The sequence below is a fragment of the Sus scrofa genome, chromosome 7 (genome assembly GCF_000003025.6).
Source record: "Sus scrofa isolate TJ Tabasco breed Duroc chromosome 7, Sscrofa11.1, whole genome shotgun sequence".
NCBI lineage: Eukaryota > Metazoa > Chordata > Mammalia > Artiodactyla > Suidae > Sus > Sus scrofa.
In genome coordinates, this window is record NC_010449.5 from 60,583,267 (window position 1) to 60,602,718 (window position 19,452).

General features: G+C 42.8%; 1 protein-coding gene across 2 annotated transcripts in view; it reads left to right on the forward strand.

The window, feature by feature from the left end:
• Nucleotides 772-19,452, forward strand: part of ADPGK (ADP dependent glucokinase) — a 39,861-nt gene continuing 21,180 nt past the window's right edge. The window contains exons 1-3 of one of the 2 annotated variants that reach the window (XM_021099100.1): nt 772-1,086; nt 8,831-9,056; nt 19,218-19,280. In XM_021099100.1, coding sequence (XP_020954759.1) covers nt 854-1,086; nt 8,831-9,056; nt 19,218-19,280 — 522 coding nt within the window. In that variant the 5' untranslated portion in view covers nt 772-853. The remainder of the gene's footprint in view (nt 1,087-8,830; nt 9,057-19,217; nt 19,281-19,452) is intronic. The other variant, XM_021099099.1, reaches the window with a different exon arrangement.

Here is a 19,452-nt window from a genome sequence, read left to right on the forward strand (position 1 = left end):
TACACAAGATTGTGTACATTTGCGCATTTTCTGAAATTGTTAAAGGGAACAGCGCCCCCAAAAGGATTACTTTAAGGTTTGAATCTGATCGTCCAGCGAGGACCGTCACTGCAGGATCTACTCAGACTCTGTACAGATCCGGTACAGAGGGTGGTCGACCACCCTCCAGAGGGACAAAAGATCATTCCCCCCACCCCACGCCATGCGCGCCCCAAGGGCTCGCAGCAGCGCTGCTGCCATCTGATTCCTTCGGAGAGCGCCAAGCGCCCGGCCTGAAAAAGCATGAGTTTTATAAACAATGGATGATAGACAGACCGGCTTAGGAACAGATTAAAACGGAGGGGGAGGGAGGGTGCGAGGAGAGTGTGATTTGTGCACCCTCTGAGGAACTTCAGGCGTAGCTCAACTGGGGATGCAGACTGGCTCAAAGAGTAACATGAGATTTACCCGCGACTTCAAAATCCATCTGTTTCAGATGCGATAAATTCATTTGAGTAATAAAAAAATCCATCTGTTTCATCTTACTGGGAAAACAAACGTATCCTTGTTCCTCTATTTTGGGGGTACTGGAGGAGTTCTGGAAAGGGGTACAGCGCTCAGACCTGTACTGCTGCCTTTGTCCAACCTCCCCCAGAGCCGCCGAACAGCGCCCCCAAGTGCCAGGATTTGGACCGAGAAAGACAGTTTTCCGCTCCTCTGCCACGCCCATCCCCCGCCCTCACCCCGCCCCTCCAAAGGACTTCGGCGCGCCGGCGTGACGTGACGCGCGTGTTGACGTCGGCGCACGCAGAGCCCGGAAGAGGCGCGGGCCGGGAAGGGAGCTGTACATCGCTGCTCCAGCGCCTCCGTTCCCATGGCGCTGTGGCGCGGCTCAGTGTATGCCGGCTTCTTCGCGCTGGCGGTGGGCTGCGTCTTTCTGCTGGAGCCGCAGCTGCCGGGGTCGGCGCTGCGCTCGCTGTGGAACTCGCTGCAGCTGGGGCCTGTACCCTCGCCCCTGGGACCTGGCTCCCCTGAGGGCCGGTTGGCAGCCGCCTGGGACGCGCTCATCGTGCGGCCGGCCCGGAGCTGGCGCCGTGTGGCCGTGGGGTGAGTGCCTGCGAGGTCTGCCTCTGTGGGCCTCTCCAGGAGGCGCGGGCGCTCCTGGCCTCCTTGGCAGACGTCAGGCGGCTTGGGAGCTGGGAAGTAGAGCCGGCGCAGAAACAGGTTCCCAGAGGTCAGCTGGAGGCCCCTCGGCGCTAGTGTCCACGCTGCCTCCTTGGCGAGAAGCGTTGGACTTTTGGGACTAGCCCCATCCGTCACCGCTGCAGGGACTCAACAGACTGCTTTTTCCTCTAGGCTGGCTCTGCGCCCTTCTTGTCTCTGTAGGACCAGCCTAATCGACTCTTGCAAATCCCGCTCAGCCTGACTGCTTAAAGTTCGAGCCTCTTTTATTCCAATACCTGCTCCTCTAGCGACCGCTCTTTTGCAGTCAGAGATGCTTCATTTTACTACTCTGGCAGCGTTCTTCCCCTTGCTGCTGAACTACTTAAAAAGGAGTGGTCGCTGCCGTTAGCTGTCTTGCTTCCCCCTCCGTAATGGCGTAGTCCTTTGATGCCGGAGTCTGGAGAACACTATTCTGCTGAAACTTCTCTCTCAAAGCTTACGGCTGACTTGTTGCTTCTCATATTCAGCTGCCTTTTTTAGTCTTCAGTGTCCACTCTCTGCAGCCTTCCACGCGTTAAGCACGCCCTTCTTGAAACTCTTTTCCCCTGACTTCAGTGACATTGCATATTTAGGGTTCTTCCAAATCACAGTGCCTCCTTTCTTTGTATTCCCCTCCTGCATGTAAGTAATTTTTCCCTTTACACTAATATCTTGTCTCAGTCTGAGTTGACTATCTTGCCATCACCTCAAACGCATCAATCAAAGAGCAAGCCTTCTACCCAGACTCTACTAGTTCCTATGAGTATTGGGGCCAGGAAGGATAGTGCAGGCTATCCTGAAAATTAAATGAAATAATTCATGTTATCTAGTATGTGTCTGCTTTAAAGAGCAGACACCAAATGTTAGCTAGTATTTTTTTTTTATATCAGCACATTTGTTATTTCATCAGATAATATCTTTTACCTCTTTCAAGTTCAGGCTCTTTGATCTACAACCTTATCAGCTTAATTGCTCTTAATTGATCCTTAATTTCCTTAATTGAATGGCTTTGTGCGCATTCCTTCGACAAATAATCGTCAGCTACATGGTGTGTGTCAGGTTTGTGCTAGGTTCTCAGGATACAGGGATGGATGAAGGGAGGTCCCAGCCTCATTTGTTGGAAACAAATATATTCATTCTTAGTCTACTCAGGCTACCACAACAGGACACCCCAGACTGCATGGTTTAAACAACAGGCATTTATTTTCTCACAGTTCTAGAAGCAGGTAGTCAAGAGCAGGTTCTCTCTTCCAGACTTGCAGATGGCTGTCTTCTCACCACGTGCTTGCCTTTCCTCTGTTGGTGAGCACTTCTGATGCCTCTTCCTCTTCTTAAATGGACACTAGTTGTATTGGATAATGGCCTCATTTAACCTTAATTACCTCCATAAATAGTCCCTATCTGCAAATACTGTCGCATTTGTGGGTCGGGCTTCAATGGGGATGGGCAATGCTGTCCATAACAATTACAAAAAGTGCTTTGCTGAACTAGTGGTAGAAGCCAGGTAGCCTGTGTCCCAAAGAAGAATGACTAATTCTTCCCAAGATGAGTTTTCAGGAAAAGCTCCATCTGAGAAGGTGACATTCCATTTGCTATTGCTGTGTCACAAATCGCCCCAAAACCTAGTAACCTAAAACAACAGTCATTTTATTTTCATGATTCGGAGGTTCAGTTGGGCTCAGCTGAGCAGTTCTCACTTGGGGTTTTGTGCATTCTCAAGCAGATGATGGCCGGGACTGGAATCATCTTAAGGGTTGATTGTGGTTGTCAGTTTCAACCTCAGCTGTGGTTTCACCTGAACACCTACACCTGGTTTCTCTATGTGGCTGTTTAGCTTTCCCACAGATCGATGACAGGGTTTGGAAAAAGAATGCCCCCAGGAAGACCAAGCAGAAACATTAATACCTTTTATGAACTAAACTTAAACACACATGGTGTCTCTTCTACCACAATCTCAGGTACAAATGATTTTAAGGGGAAGGGATGTAGAACCTGATTGGGAGGAATGGCAGCATCACATTATACAAAGAACATGTGGGATGGGACATCTTGTGGCCATCTTGGAAAGTACATTCTGCCACAGTGACTTGCGTGGGACAGGCCCTGGAGTAGAAATAGAATTTCCCCACAAAACTGTGGGGAAATAAGCCCACCTGGGTGGAGAGAACCAGATGTGAAAAAGTATATGGCTTGTTTGGGAATAGCAGGTTGGCCACATGACAGATGGAAAGAACTGGTGCTGAAAGGAGCCTTTTGTATCAGAGTAGGTGATGGGAAAGCCGTAAAGGTTTATAAGCAGGTAGATAATGTTAAGTTCTTCACGGAGAGTAACTGGCGGAATGTGAAATTTGAGCACTGGTTTTAACCTGTTTGACTGCTTCCCATTATTTTTGTGGGTAACAGACATGTGTTGTTACCAACATCTCATTACCCAAAAGGAAATGTGCAAGGAATAGGTGGGTGCAGTACTTCTACCAGAATATCATTTGGGGGTGGGGGGTAGGGTGGAGACCGGCGTGGTATAGTTTGACCTTTCGGGGAAAATGCGTATAGTCACCCTGTCTTTCACACACTCCCTCAAAACACATAATTGAATGTGATTCACAAAGAGGAAAGTCTTGACTACTTAAGAGGCCATAGAGGATATATGTATAACTGCTTTGCTTTGCTGTAAACCTGAAACTAATGCAGTGTTGTAATCAACTATGCGCCAATGCATTTTTTTTTTTTAAGAGGCTGTAGATATTTTTCTTTTTTGGCAATGGTGCTAAACAGGTGGGATTTGATAACAGGTTGGATGTGGTAAATAGAGGCATTAAAAAATGACAGGTTGGAGTTCCTTTTGTGGCACAGCAGGTTAAGGACCCAGTGTTGTCTCTCTGAGGATGCCGGTTTGATCTCTAGTCTCTCTCAGTGGGTTAAAGATCCAACACTGCCACAAGCTGCAGCTTGGTCACAGATGTGGCTCAGATCCAGTGTGGCTGTAGCATAGGCCAGTGGCTACAGCTCCAATTCAGCCCCTAGCCTGAGAACTTCCATATGCTGCAGGTGCAGCCATTAAAACAAATAATAAAGTGGTTCGTAACAACCTTATGTAGGCAGGTACAGATATTGTCATCCAGTTTTCACAGACAGTAAACTGGAGCTTCAAAATATTGATTTACCCAAGATAACATAGCTGTCAAGTGTCAGAGGTGCAGCTTGAACCCATTGTTGGCTCCATGTTCCTGTCACGCTGTTGCCATGAAGAAAGATTAAGAAAAAGGAACACATTTGTGGTGGAAGGTAATCAGTTTGGTTTCAGAGGAGGGGAAATGTCCATTCCTGTGGAATTTTAGTGGAAGCTCAGCCATCAGCTGCTGATACCAAGAGGCTGGTGTTAAGAAGCACATTGAGCAGGGTTGGCAGCCCTTGGATTGAAGCCAGAGACTGGACAGCATCCCTTAGGAGGAGAACAATAAGGAAAGGTAAATGGCAAAGGTGGAATTTGGGAGGTAAGGGGCTGGTGGGAAAGGACCAGAGAAATAAAGGGTAGGAGAGGTTTCAGGAGGATGGTCAGTGGCCAGCCCACTGCCACATCTTTCTAAAACGTGTACTGCCTCCCCTGCCTCAGAATCAGACTCTGGTCCTAAGGCTTACTGGGTGAATGATGAACCCCTCATCCTAGTGTTCGTTCCCCCATACCTGGCTTCACTCTGATCTTTGATACCTGCCTGCTCTTCTCCCCTGTTCAGAGTCTCTTCTAACTGGATCAGCATTCCTGTTGGGTCCAGACACAATGTTAATCCCTTCATCCACATCTTTGCTTGTGTGCACTCCCTGTGTGGCTTTCAGTATCAGATAAATCTGATATTTTTGAAATTAGGCTCCTCCAGTCATGACCTTTGGAATGTTAGTTAACCCCTCGCCTCACTTTTCTCAGCAGAAAGCGGTGATGACTGCTTCCCTACCTTAAACGTTTTGCAGAGTGCTGTGGTCTCTCTGAAAATGCCTGCCTTCTTTCTCTGTTCAGAGCACTGTCCAGGGTACCACCTAAGATTGCTGCTCCAGCCCTCTTGGGTTTTTCTCTATGGTTCTGTATCTTAGAGTGATTATGATTAGCTCTCACCATGCCTCAGGTACAGTATGAAACCTAGAAAGAACTTTAGGAAATGTTTTACAGATGATGAAACAGAAGAGAGGTGATAACAACCACCATCCTTGCCTTTGTGGAATTTATGATCTAGAAGGGGAGACTGTCCCCTGTCCCCAACCCACCTCTGACAAGTCTTCAATAATCTGCCTTGTAGCCCTAGCTCCCAGAGCCCTCTCTGCTAGCATAGCCACTTGTTTGGGCATTCAGCATTTGTTGCCTTGCTTTATTTTCCAGTTGTTTCATCTGTGTCTGTGTTTTCTCAAAACTCACATTGTAATGTTGTATCCACTTCTTACTGAACTGCGAAAATTCTGCCTAAGTGTCAAATGAGCATAATTTTGTCTTCTGGTTCATTTATGTCCTCCTTCCCTTTATTTTCCCTGATAATAAAACACCTTAGGTAGTGTGTTTGTTTACATTTAAATATGCTGTTGAATTGAGGTAAGTGCAGAGAAAGATTCTTGTTCTGGTTGAAATATTATAAAATATAACCAAAAAGCACACGTAAAAGAACTTTGGTATCTGGCACATGGTAGATGTTCAGTGATCTTTTTTATTATAAAACGCTATCAAATAAAATTTTTTTCCTTTAATATTCATGACATGATTAGGTTAGGGATGCAAAATGTTCCTGTGGGTAGTTACATTGTTTTAACTCAAAATTAGTTCTGTTGGGATTTGTGGTGTGTTGCAAAATATGCTGCAAAATATTGTTCCTTTCAGCAATGTCTTGTAAGTTTTGCAAGTTCAACTTCCTCCAGTCTCATCTTTAAAGAACCAGACTCTTTTTAAGATCTCAGCACAACTAGATACAGAGGTGATGTGTTTATTGAAGTCATTTTTGAAGCCATTATTTCCAAATGTAGGTATATCCCTCAGTATCTAAGTATCTGTTGTCCACACTCAGGACCCAAATCCGTTTGGATACATTTTCTAGTTAGCGCTGCTTGGTGGGAATAGTGTCCCTCAATATTGAGAGTCCAAACTCTCGCTGTATGAACCTCAGGAGCCTGCTAGAGTCTGAGAGCCAGAAATCCCCAGATTCCTGTTAGGATTCTACCCTTCAGACATCCAGTGTTGCATCCAGAAGAAAAAAGGGCAGTCTGCGCGAGGTTGAATTGAGACCTGTTTACAAGATAGGTTTGCTTCCTTATCATGTAAGACTGTGAAAGGAATGTGTTTGAAACATTGTTGAGCACCCGCTACCTGCGCATCCATGGGTTTTGTATGCTGAAATTCATACTCGCTCTTAGATTATGCTTTTCCAATTGACTAGAGTAATTATACATGGGTTTTTTTTTTTTTTTTTTTGGTTTGTTTTATAGAGCTGCACCTGCAGCATATGGAAGTTCCCAGGCCAGAAACAATCGGGAGCCACAGCTGCCAGCCTACACCACAGCCACAGCAATGTGGGACCTGTAACCCACTGAGTGAGGCCAGAGATCAAACCTGCACCCTCAGAGAGAAAACATCAGGTCCTTAACCTGCTGAGCCACAGTGGAAACTCCTGTGTGTTCGATTTTTAAAAGAATACAGAGTTCCCGTCGTGGCTCAGCAGAAATAAATTCGACTAGGAACCATGAGGTTGCAGGTTCGATCCCTGGCCTCACTCAGTGGGTTAAAGAATCCGGCGTTGCTGTGAATTGTGGTGTAGGTTGCAGACGAGGCTCAGATCCTTGATTGCTGTGGCTGTGGTGTAGGCCAGCAGCTGAGGCTCTGATTTGACCCCTAGCCTGGGAACCTCCACAGGTGCAGCCCTAAAAAGAAAAAAAAAAAAAAAAGAATAAGGACATTGCAGTATTTAAATGTTGCGTGGTAGGCAAAAACCTATTCAAAACCTTGGGAATTAATAAAAGAATCCTTATGGTGAGGATGCAGTCAGTTTGGGTTACAAGGAGGAATGTCTCTTCCTTACCCTTGTATACCTTCCTTGAATGATGTACATAACATCTAGCCCACATGAGAACCTTCTAAACACTGTTATTTGTTAAGCTAAAAGTAATGCATACTTGTGAAGGTTAGAAATACATCTAATGAAAATAAAATTCCTCTCCCTTACCCTAGTCTCAGTCCTTATTTTGGAGTTCACCACCATTAATGATTTGGTGATCAAGAGATTTTTTTAAGGAGTTCTCTTGTGGCGCAGCAGAAACAAATCCGACTAGGAACGATGAGGTTCTGGGTTCGATCCCTGGTCTTGCTCAGTGAGTTAAGGATCCAGCATTGCCGTGAGCTGTGGTGTAGGTTGCCAATGGGTCTTAGATCTGGTGTTGCTGTGGTGTAGGCCGGCAGCTCCAGCTCCAGTTAGACCCCTAGCCTGGGAACCTCCATATGCCGTGAGTGCAGCCCTAAAAAAGGACAAAAGACAAAAAAAAAAAAAAAAAAAAAAAGGTTTTTTTTTTTTAAGGAGACTAGAAGGGAAGCATCATAGCTATAATATTATATTCTTAAATCCAATCCATTGTGCCGTCTCTATTGATGAATCTACGTTCTGGTTTCACAGCTGCTCGGAATTAACTTGGAAGCCCAGCCACCCTGTCACCAGAAGCTGTTTCAGTTGGTCATCCAGCCCCACTGGCAAGGATGACATCCCCAATAGGCAGAGGCAGGAATAAAGGTGCCCATGGGGAGGCAGGAAGACCTCATCTAGCTACCCAAAGTATTCAGAACTTCTCCCCTAAGGGATGGCTTTTAGCAAAGAAACACTGAAAATGTAAGCCAGAACTTGTCCATGTGCATGTAGGAAAGGCCATGTCAGACAGCCTTAGTGTGTAGCACCCACCAGCCTCTTACCAGCCTTTGCAGTTCATGGATCCATCCAGTGAATACCTGCCAAGTGATGAGTTGTTACAAGGCTGCAGGTGCATCCAAGTCTTTAAGGGCCTACTCAGCTCTAAGAGTTTCAGCTTGGAGTTTTTAGACATTTAAGGGTTAGTGTAATTTACCACTATTGTTATGTGTCTTTGGAGGGAAGATGGCCCTTGGCCAAAATTTTATTTTGCTATCTCTAGAGCAAGCAGTGTTCCTAATAAGCACGTGTTAACTTGTTTTGTTTTCACAGCAGCTCTATGAGTTAAATACTCCTGTTAATACCATTTTATAGATGAGGAAACTGAGACAAAGAGAAAGAAAAGTGACTTGCCCAAGAAACACAGCCAGAATAAATCCTGACAGTTTGGCACTGCCAGTGTTTTCTCAGAAGTGCTATGTTTGTGTTACCAGGATGGCTTCATTCTGAAATGCTAATAAGCACCTCTCTTCTTTCTTTGTCACTAGCATAAAAATTTGCCAAACTGTTGCACCGTCTTGTATTCTGATCCTTAGACATACACCCAGATAAAGTAATCCTCCTGCCATATGCTATTTACTTTCCAGTTCAGGTTTCAGATCCATTTCATCTGTTTTTCTCTTTGAACACAGGAGGCCTCTGAAACCTTTCCCTGTTGTTGTTAAATGCCAAGTAGCTGCCCCAGTGCTCCTGTTTCTTTCACACTGTCTCTTCCTTCCTTCCAGAGTCAATGCGTGTGTGGATGTAGTGCTGTCAGGAGTGAAGCTCTTGCAGGCACTTGGCTTGAATCCGGGGACTGGGAAAGATCACACCGAGCTGCATTCAAGGAATGATCTGGAGGAAGCCTTCATTCACTTCATGGGGAAGGGAGCAGCTGCTGAACGCTTCTTCAGTGATAAGGAGAGTTTCCATGACATCGCCCAGATTGCATCCGAGTTCCCGGGAGCCCAGGTCTGTTCACTAGTGGTAAATTAAGATAGGGTGGGGAAAGACACCTTGTTTGTATGGTGTCAACATAAAAAACATGCACAACCTAAAAGATGAGATAACCTAAAAGTTGAGAGATCGGTTTTATTTGGGGCAAAATGAGAACTACAGCCCAGGAGGCAGCATTTTAGATAGCTCTGAAATACCACTCCAGAGCGGTAGGAGGGAAATGTCAGTATATGTGGGATAAAGGTGAAAGGGGAGACACATGCAACCAAGCACACATTTTTACAGAAGTTTGCTAGTCTCAAGAAGGTTACTACTAGTCACAATGAGTATTTTAGTGCATGAAAGAGTTTAGTGCTTTTCTAGATATGAGGAGATGCAAGAATTGGGCTCATCAAGTCTTCTGAAAATATCTATCTGAAGACCTGTTTTGCCAGTTTTCCCAGAGCACAGAGTGCCTGCCTCCTGATCTCCACCCTGAGCTCCTTGAAGGGGCTGTTGAGGGTCAGCAGCTGCAGTGGCTCATCATTCAATCCATGTAGAGGCAGATGACAAGTTCCGATCTCCAGTTCACAGGGCTCCCCCATGGCCATAAATTCGACCATAGTTTTGGGAAGCATTTTAAAACCATTTCATCCCACAGTGTTAGGAATGCTCATTCCCACGTCTGGCAAAGATTTCATTGATAGGCCTCTCAATGTGCTACTACTGGACTGGCCGTATTAACTGGACCACTTGTTTTTATTAGTCTGTTACGGTCCAGGAAAATACTCCCTCTTGTTGCATCTTCCCATATCTAAAGTTACGCTGTTGCAATCATTGATCTGGTAAAGAACTATATATTGATGAACTGCTTCAAATCGCCTAGTCATCATTATTTTTGTTGTAGGCTCAGTCACAGATTTGATAGTATACGAAACAATAATATCCTAAAACAGGCAAAATACAAACAATATAGCTAATACCATTAATAGAGTTATAAGTAAATATTTAAGCCAAGAGCGTCCTATGCCAAACCAGTTTTTAAAGATGTTGTCAAGACTAGGGAGTGGGTCACTTAAAGCAGCCTAGAGACCTCAGAGTTCACTTGGCTAATAACCTGGATACTGTCATTTAAAATCTGTTGAGTGAATTTTGTTAAGGCTTTGCTATGGCTGATTACACTCTCCAAGCCTCCTGAAGGCAGAAAAATAGCTGCTAAATGGTCACACCAGTGGAATACAAATCTCTTGACCTACCAGGCTCATACCAATGGTAGATTGGCTGGGGTCATCTTTAAGTTGTTAACATATATGGCCTTGAGTCCAAGGGAAGCCAAAGCCATAAATTAGTACCACAAATCCTCTGAGTTCCATTACGGTGTGACCCAGTGAATCTCTGGTTATCTGACCCAGTCTGTTCCATACCAGCCACTGTCTCTAAGGGTAGTAATATGTAGGCATTGATCATAAGGCACCCGGTCTGATTTCCTGATGTTACTAGACTGATCATCCCTCGTATGATTTAATTGTTCCCAATGCAGGGGAGCCTTTATAAACTTAAATGACCATAGCCTGATATTAACCACATAAATCCATCCCACATTTTCGTGGGGGGTTCCTTTTCTAATAAACAGGAGGTTACAGTTTCGACTGAGACTTAACTCATTGTTCAGACTGAGTTGGAATGACCCCAAAAGAAAATTCTTATTTATGCTCAGGGTCAGAGCAGGTATTATTAATTGGTCAAGTCGGAAAAATCCCACCTAGTAATAAAATAATTTCCTGAGTCCTATCCAGTCAGACCCTTGAAAGGGAGAAATCTACCACGGTATTTCTACTAAACACAGGTAGTTGACCACAAACCCAACAGTTGGATTAGTTTTTTAAATTAGCATAGGATCATGCCTCTGATTCAAAAAAACATTTGATTTGTATGCAAAAGTCGCAGAAGTGGGAGTTCCCGTCGTGGCGCAGTGGTTAACGAATCCGACTAGGAACCATGAGGTTGCGGGTTCGGTCCCTGCCCTTGCTCAGTGGGTTAAGGATCTGGCGTTGCCTTGAGCTGTAGTGTAGGTTGCAGACGCGGCTCGGATCCCACGTTGCTGTGGCTCTGGCGTAGGCCAGTGGCTACAGCTCCTATTCGACCCCTAGCCTGGGAACCTCCATATGCCGCGGGAGCGGCCCAAAGAAATAGCAAAAAGACAAAAAAAAAAAAAAAAAAAAAAAAAAAAAAAAAGTCGCAGAAGTCATGAAAGCACTATAAGTCATCATAGAGTCAGGTCCTGCATCTTGAGCCAGCTGTCTGCTGATGTCATCATCTTCTCCATGTGAGCATTGTTGTAAGACGATTTTGTAGTCCTCCCTATAGACCCCCACCCCCGGGGGGGGGGGACCTTTTCTGTGAATCCAGGAGTCGATTCCCTTTAATTTTGCTGCTCATGAACTAGCTAATTGTACTGAGCAAGGGCCTATCCATCCAGCTTGGCAGTAGTCCTTTAAATGCTGTCTTTTCCAGTATGCATAGTCGCCTGGTTGCAGGTCCTGGTGCATCTGATCTTCATCCAAAAATAGATGACTGTGATAAGCTTTAGAAATAAGCTTAGAATGTCCTTTTAAAAGCTCAGTTAAACTTTGCAGCAGTATAACATAATAGCTGAGAACTATCTGGGAAGTGAATCTTAGTGAATACAGACCTCAGTTAACAGAATGAGATTAACAGATGTCCATTGAAACATCTCTTTCTCTCTATAATTACTCTCATTTTTATTGAATATAGCCAAACTAAGACTAATTTGTTTGCAAACAAAGTCTCATCTCAACAAACTTGACCTGATGATTTATATAAACACAATTGATCATATAGGCTTTCTTTAAAAAAAGGGGGGGGATGCTTTGTTAGAACTTTTATAAGGAATCTCAGACTGAGTTTTAAAGGCCTCTCAGGGCTAGGAAAGTCATTCCAAGGGCTTGGCAGAGATTTCGCTTTACAGATTAAGGTGAATTCCTCCCTTTTCAAAATCTCCAAAATACCTTGAGATTCCGGTAATCCACATGCGAAGTGGCCTTCCTAATTTATCTACTGCTGGGAACCTGAGTTTCCAGTCTCTGGAAGGACCAGGTAGAAAGAAAAGAGAAATGTTTCCGTTCTGTTTACAAAAGTATAATTTACCAAATTGCTATGAGTCATAATTAGCTCTAAACCTGGAAAACACAGATTAAAAACCAATACTAGTTATGATAGAAACCAAAAAAATTATAATCATACTCATCCGTTCTCTCAGTCCAGTGTAACTAATCCATTTTGTTAACAGTTTATGAAGCTATCCGATTTCCTATTAGAATTAATTTCTTACCCAGCTGGTCTGAAAGTCAGAAACTTGTATTTTTCAAAAAGTCCTTTTTAGGAGTTCCCATTGTGGCTCAGCAGGTTAAGAACTCAATATGGTGTCTCTGAGGATGGGGGTTCGATCCCTGGCCTCACTCAGTGGGTTAAGGATCTGGCGTTGCTGTGAGGTGTGATGATAAGTTGAAAATGCAGCTTGGATCTTGCATTGCTGTGGCTGTTTGTGGCATAGGCCAGCAGCTGCAGCTCTGATTCGACCCCTAGCGTAGGAACTTCCATATGTCACAGGTGCCACCTTAAAAATAAAGAGAAAAAGAATAAAAGGAAAAAAAATCCTTTCTATAGCTCTTGATGAAGAAACAGTTTTTGCAAAGGCATCAGAGTAAAACCATTAACTGTCTGTAACGACAAAAGACTTAAGAAGGCATGTTTAAAATCAGATTACGGAGTTCCCATCGTGGTGCAGCAGAAACGAATCCGACTAGGAACCATGAGGTTGGTTGCAGGTTCCATCCCTGGCCTTGCTCAGTGGGTTAAGGACCCAGCGTTGCCGTGAGCTGTGGTGTAGGTTGCAGACGTGGCTCGGATCTGGTGTGGCTGTGGTGTAGGCTGGCAGCTACAGCTCAGATTAGACCCCTAGCCTGGGAACCTACGTGTGCTACAGGGGCGGCCCTAAAAAGATGAAAGACAAAAAAATAAATAAATAAATAAAATCAGATTACAATGCAGTTGACAAAGAAACCTTGTTACTGCTGTGACATACAGCATTTTAAGATAATAACTACAATTATAATACCAGGACATATCCACATTTCAGAAACTATATAATCCCTAGAATGTCTATATTAATATCATTTATTCATCTGTATAATCTGAGGAGGCTTATCACTCATTTTGATAATGTTCTCCATGTATTTTAACATACCAAATAATCCTAGTTAATTTAACATTGCTTTTTTCCTCTGAGATGCCTCAGGGGCATCCAGAGTTATCAAGTCAAAGAACTTTAATTAGAATTTGATAGAAAGTCCATCAAAAATATCAGAGTTTAAAAAATACTTGGTTATGTAGAATCATAGATCACTGTGGGTGATACTTTTCCCTTAATCAAAGTTACCAAAGAGATCTCAAAAGCAAATACAGATCACTTAAAGGCAAAGGACTTCACATAATCTGTTATCGGAAATAGCGTTTCGAGAAAACCTTGTTTTCTTCTAAGAGAGAAAAGCCAAATTCAAGTTTTGCACCAGCTTACTTTTAAAATTAACTTAATTAAATTTATTCTAAACTTAGGTCAGTCCTGACCATGCACAAAACTCTTTTCTCAGTGTTCACTTCCCACAAACCTTCCATCACTTTCTGTCCCTATTTTTCCATCCAAAACAATAAGCTATAAGAGAGACATACTTTCTTTTCCCTTAATAAAATGCAATTCCATTCCTTATACCTTCTTTACTGAAAACACAAATCCAACTTTCCTTAAGTAACTATGGACAGTCTTCTAATATAAGCAGTCTGTAGATTGGTAAACATAAGTACCAGTAATTTCTAAAAATATGTGTTTTCTTACAGAGAGCATCTCAGGGTAGCACCAAACATACCTAAATACCTTTGGTTTCTCTCTTTAGTAATTGATGTCTCAGTATCTTATTTTATTTGGGAATAAACTTCCATCATGTAACTTAATTTAAATTTAGCACAACTCTAAATTTTCATGTTACCAATATCTGGAGAGCTCGTTATTAAGTAGATATTCCTAAAACAATTATTCCTAAAGAGTTCATCCAAAAGCTCCTATCTTGGGAGTTCTAGTTGTGGCTCAGCAGGTTAAGAACCCGACTAGTATCCGGGAGTCTGCGGGTCTGATCCCTGGCCTCACTAAGGATCTGGCTTTGCTATGTAGCTGGGCCATGAGACGTGGTTTGGATGCTATGCTATCTTGCTGTGGCTGTGGTGTAGGCCGGCAGCTGTAGCTCCCATTCAATCCCTAGCCTAGGAACTTCCATATGCCTCAGGTGCAGCCCTAAAAAGAAAGGGAAAAAAAAAGCTCTTATCTCACTTGCATTTAATTTACTTATAAAAATTTCATCATACCAAGTTATCTTTCTTGCTGGCAATTTTGCAATAGTGATAAGATCGTATTTAATTCCTATTAAACCTAGGTTCAATAAAGATATTGTGCTTAATGTTGACGACTCTAAAGATCTGTCTATATTAATTGTATCAACAAACTTTAATACTGACATTAGTTTGATGCTAGATATTTCCTAGTTCACATAAACCTAAAATTAATTCTGGCTAATTAACTTCTGTATTTTTGAGAATTTATTTAGGCACTTATTTCCTTTAATTAAGGAAGAGCTTATTTAAGTAGAGCTTATTTAAGTAGAGCTTATTTACAAATTAATTGTGATAATACCATCCAAAGATTAAGACATATATAATGCACACACATAGGCAGACACAACCAGAGATCTCATAGATTCATTTTCTAAGCTTAGTCATGAGTCAGATATCACAATGTAAAACTCACTAGTGTATAAATTACAGTTGAATAAGTTTTAAAGAGACTTCTTCCCCCATCCCCCTTTTTTTTTCAGTCTGAGGAATTAGAGATGGTCTAGATAAGATAAGTGTTCCTGAGAGCTCTGGCCTCAAGGCACAGGGAGAGGAAGCAAGTTGTCCCATAGGACTTGTTCCCTCAGAGACAGAATTCTGGAAAGATTTTTTTTTTTTTCCTAAGCAGTCTTTTTCTAACAACTGCACATGCAATAAAAGAGCCCATTTTGGCTATTTTTAGGGCAGAACATTTCCTTTAATACCCAATTTAGTAGATACTTGCAAGTTAAAGTTTTGTTCATACATAAACCTGGCTGAGGTATTAGTTGGAAGCTGGCTTCCTGACACCCCTCATTTCTCTATTTGAGAGACTCTGTTTCCCATTTTAAAGTTGAATTTGTCAGGGATAAAGTTTGCTGATGACATTGTGTGGTGGGCCAGTGTGCTGCCTGAGACCTTAACTTCTCTAGGTTTTTACCCAGAGTTGCTTCAGCCCCCTCTTAGGTGTCTCAGGTTCTCCCAGTGGCCTCTAGGACACAGGTGCTCAGATCGCCAAATGGCCAGTTCTCATTCAAGTCCCCGGTTGAGCTGGCTTTCAGTTAATGAGTGGGTTTCCCTATGGGCCCACTAGACGGTGGGAGGACTTGGCTTCCACCACTCCCATAAATTTCTCAGTCACCTGAGAAAGCTGTAGCCACCTGGGAGGAGTCTTTGTGCCTTTTCTTCAAAGCAAACACTCTGATGTAATTCTTTCACTCTATCCTGACAAACTCTCTTAAGGCAACTGCCTTGAGGAAAAGTGTCATATAAGCCTCTTACCTAACTCAACCCAGACCATTCAATCTCTTTCAACTGAGCAAACCCCCAGCATCTTTCAATTGAGTCCTCCCTACCCCCAGCATCTCCACTGAGAGGTTATTCCCAGGTATCTTTCAACCAGCACCCCAATCCCCACCCAGTATCTTCCGCCTGTTACACATCCACCAAATAAAACTCAGTGTCATTGATCAATACTGGAGATCTGAGAAATGGAAGGGGCTCAGCCAAATTCGTCTGGACTCCCTGAAGAGGCGGATGGGCACAAAGGGCCTCTGCTGGTACCAAGGCTCTGGTTCCAGTCACCCCAGTTTAGGTTTGCTTCTCTGTGAGTAAGCTCAAGGTACCTTCAACAGACCATTCTTTGTGACCGTTTATTGTTGTAACTATTAAGATTTAAAATTTTTTCTTTTTCCCTTTGAAGTTGCCCGTTTGAACATTAAAAATGGGCACAGGCATTACCCAGCTGAGTTTCTAGAGGAGACAGCAGGCTGTTAAAATTTCACTTGCAGGAGTTCCCGTCATGGCACAGTGGTTAACAAATCCGACTAGGAACCATGAGGTTGCAGGTTCGATCCCTGGCCTTGCTCAGTGGGTTAAGGACCCAGCGTTGCCGTGAGCTGTGGTGTAGGTTGCAGACGCGGCTCAGATCCTGTGTTGCTGTGGCTCTGGCGTAGGTCGGCGGCTATAGCTCCAATTAGACCCCTAGCCTGGGAACCTCCATATGTCGCAGGAAGCGGCCCTAGAAAAGGCAAAAAGACAAAAAAAAAAAAAATTTCACTTACAATCACTTTGACAGCTGAGCTCAGCAGTGAGATTCTGATCTTTTATAAAAGAATATTGGTAGTTCTAACATGATGACAAGTCTGCTGCTTAAAAGTCTTTATGATTGTGGTATTTAAACCATCAGTTTGCTTTCTCTTCTCTTCTGCCTTGATCCTGCCTTTTGTTCCATAATGTAAACAGTTTTTTTCCTGCAAAAATTTAACATAACTTTTACATCACCCACATTATTTCTTAATATTGTAAAACTTAAAATGTGGTATTTATCTTCCACTAGTGTGACACTTCATTTGGTGCCTTGTCAAACTGCCTTAAATTATAAGACAGATTGACTGATACACAGCAGTTAATAATAACTGTTATATGAAAACTCTATAATCCATTTCATAGAATCTTAATGTTTCCCCCAAAATTTTTAGTAAATTTTTCTAGCCGTCAAAGTTAAATAAAAAATTAAGGTTGACATATTAGAAGGCCAAATTTCAGCCTGTATATCACAGAAAGTTTTAAATTTATCTATAGAAAGTCATTACTGTCCCACCTGAATCCAGCAGTTGGTCAGCACAAACCCTTGTTGGGCTGAAAGTGATGTCTAGCATCTGAGATTGAATTATTTAGTCTGCGTGTCTGTCTGGGGCTGAGGACGAGGGAGGTAAGATGGTTGTGTTCCGTCCAGGCAAGCCTGCTGCTGCTGCTGACGTTTCTCACCTGTCATCATAGAGCATTAGCCTTATTTGTCACTTTTCAAGTTTCCAAAGCACGTGAATCCATCCTTAGCAACAAGGAATACTAGCCTTGAATTGTCTGTTCTCCTGCTCTAGGTCCTCACTTGAGGGATGAGATGTTTAGAAGAAAACCTTGTTCTCTATTACAGCCCAGTGCTTTTAGAACTTACTCCCAGGAAAGCTTTTATATTTCCTGATGCATCGGTGTGTTTCTTCCTTGCTCAAAATTTAGCAACAAACATTTACCGAGCACTTGTAAGAAGATAGTTCCTGCCCTGAAGGTGCTAGACATCATCCCCCCAGATGACACTAGCTCAGGCAGACCAGGCTGTTGTGGGTTCTGAGTATAGGGGTGATGAGTAGCAAAGGATCTGTAATCCTCTCTGCGAGGCGGGTTGAGGTGGGAAGGTGGCCCTAGGAAAAGGGAGACAGGGTGTGTTGCAGGAGAGGTGACACAGCTGCTGATGTGTGAGAAGTGAGCAGGGACTTACCAATGAGTGAGAAAGAGGAGACATCCTAGTCAAAAGAAGCAGCAGTGCCAAAGGCATGGAGCCAGAGGATGGCAGAGTTGGAGCGCTGTAGGCCTGGTGGGGAAGGGAGGGCCAGAGTTGGAGGTAGAAAGGAAAGCAAGGGACAGATAAGAAAGGCCTGTGTGCCTCAGTTAAGAGTTGGATTTTAAAACTAATTCAAAAGGGTACATGCACCCCAATGTTCCTAGCAACACTGTTTACAGTGCCAAGATATGAAAGCAATCTTATCCATAGCTGAATAGGTAAAGAAAGTGTGTGTGTGTATACACACAATGGAATTTTACTCAGCCATTTAAAAAAATTGAAAATTTAATAAATAAGTTTTTAAACAATGAAAAAAAATTGAAAATTTGCCATTTGCAGCAACATGGATGGACTAGGAGGGCATTATGCTAGGTGAAATAAGTCAGAGAAAAATACTGGATGATATCACTTACATGTGGAATCTTAAAAAAAAATACAACAAACTACTGAATATAACAAAAAAGAAGCAGACTCACAGTTACAGAGAACCGAATAGTGGTTACCAGTGGAGTGAGGGAAGGGGGGAGGAGCAATATAGGGGTAGGGGATTAGGAGGTACAAACTGTTAGGTATAAAGCAAGCTACAGGGATATTTCGTATAACGTGGGAATTATACAAAATATTCTAACTATAAATGGGCTATAACCTCTAAAAATTGTGAATCACTATATTGTACACCTGTAATTTATATAATGTTATTTACCAACTACGATTAAAAATTTTTTTTTTTTTTTTTTTTTGCTTTTTGGGGCCCCACTTGCAGCATATGGAAGTTGACAGGGTAGGGGTTGAATCAAAACTGTAGCTGCCGTCCTACACCACAGCCACAGCAACATGGGATCTGAGCCACGTCTGTGACCTACACCACAGCTCATGGATCATTAACCCACTGAGTGAGGCCAGGGAGCGAAGGGATACTAGTCGGGTTTGTTACCACTGAGCCACAACAGAAACTCCTTCTATTTAAAAATTAAAAGAAGAGTTGGATTTTAGTTCATTATAGTATCTATTGAATGATTTTCAGGAGAAAAGTGATATAGTCATATACGCATTTTAGAAAGATTATCTTGTCTTGCAGAAGATAAGGTCTGTCCATACTTGTCATTTCCTTTTGTTTCCTTTATCTGTTCTGGCTGCCTGAGAGCTCAAGGCCAGATTTGATCTACAGTTAAGGCAATTTTACTTATTTTCAAGGGTAGCAACTTGGTTTTTTTCATCTTTCCCTATAACTCATTGTCTACTGACCTGTTGGGGGTAATGTATTTATCAGCCTCATCTGTGTGTCCTTGTCGTAAAGTCACCTCGAATTATTTTTGGAAAAAAGAAAATTGTAAATTAATTCAATAAGCTAAAACATTATTAAGCTTTGGTAACATAGTTACTAAAATACTAACTAATAACCTTGAATTGTCTTGCAGCACTATGTAGGAGGAAATGCAGCTTTAATTGGACAGAAATTTGCAGCCAACTCAGATTTAAAGGTAGGTCAAATTCCCAGATTAAAACCTGCGCCCTTGACTAGTGTTTCAGTAATTTTAGGAGCAAGAATGAGTATCTGTTCCTTGATTCTACTTACTACCTACTATGTGCCAGCCCCTTGGGCTCTTGTTAGGAATACAACCTACTATGTGCCAGCCCTTGGGCTCTTGTTAG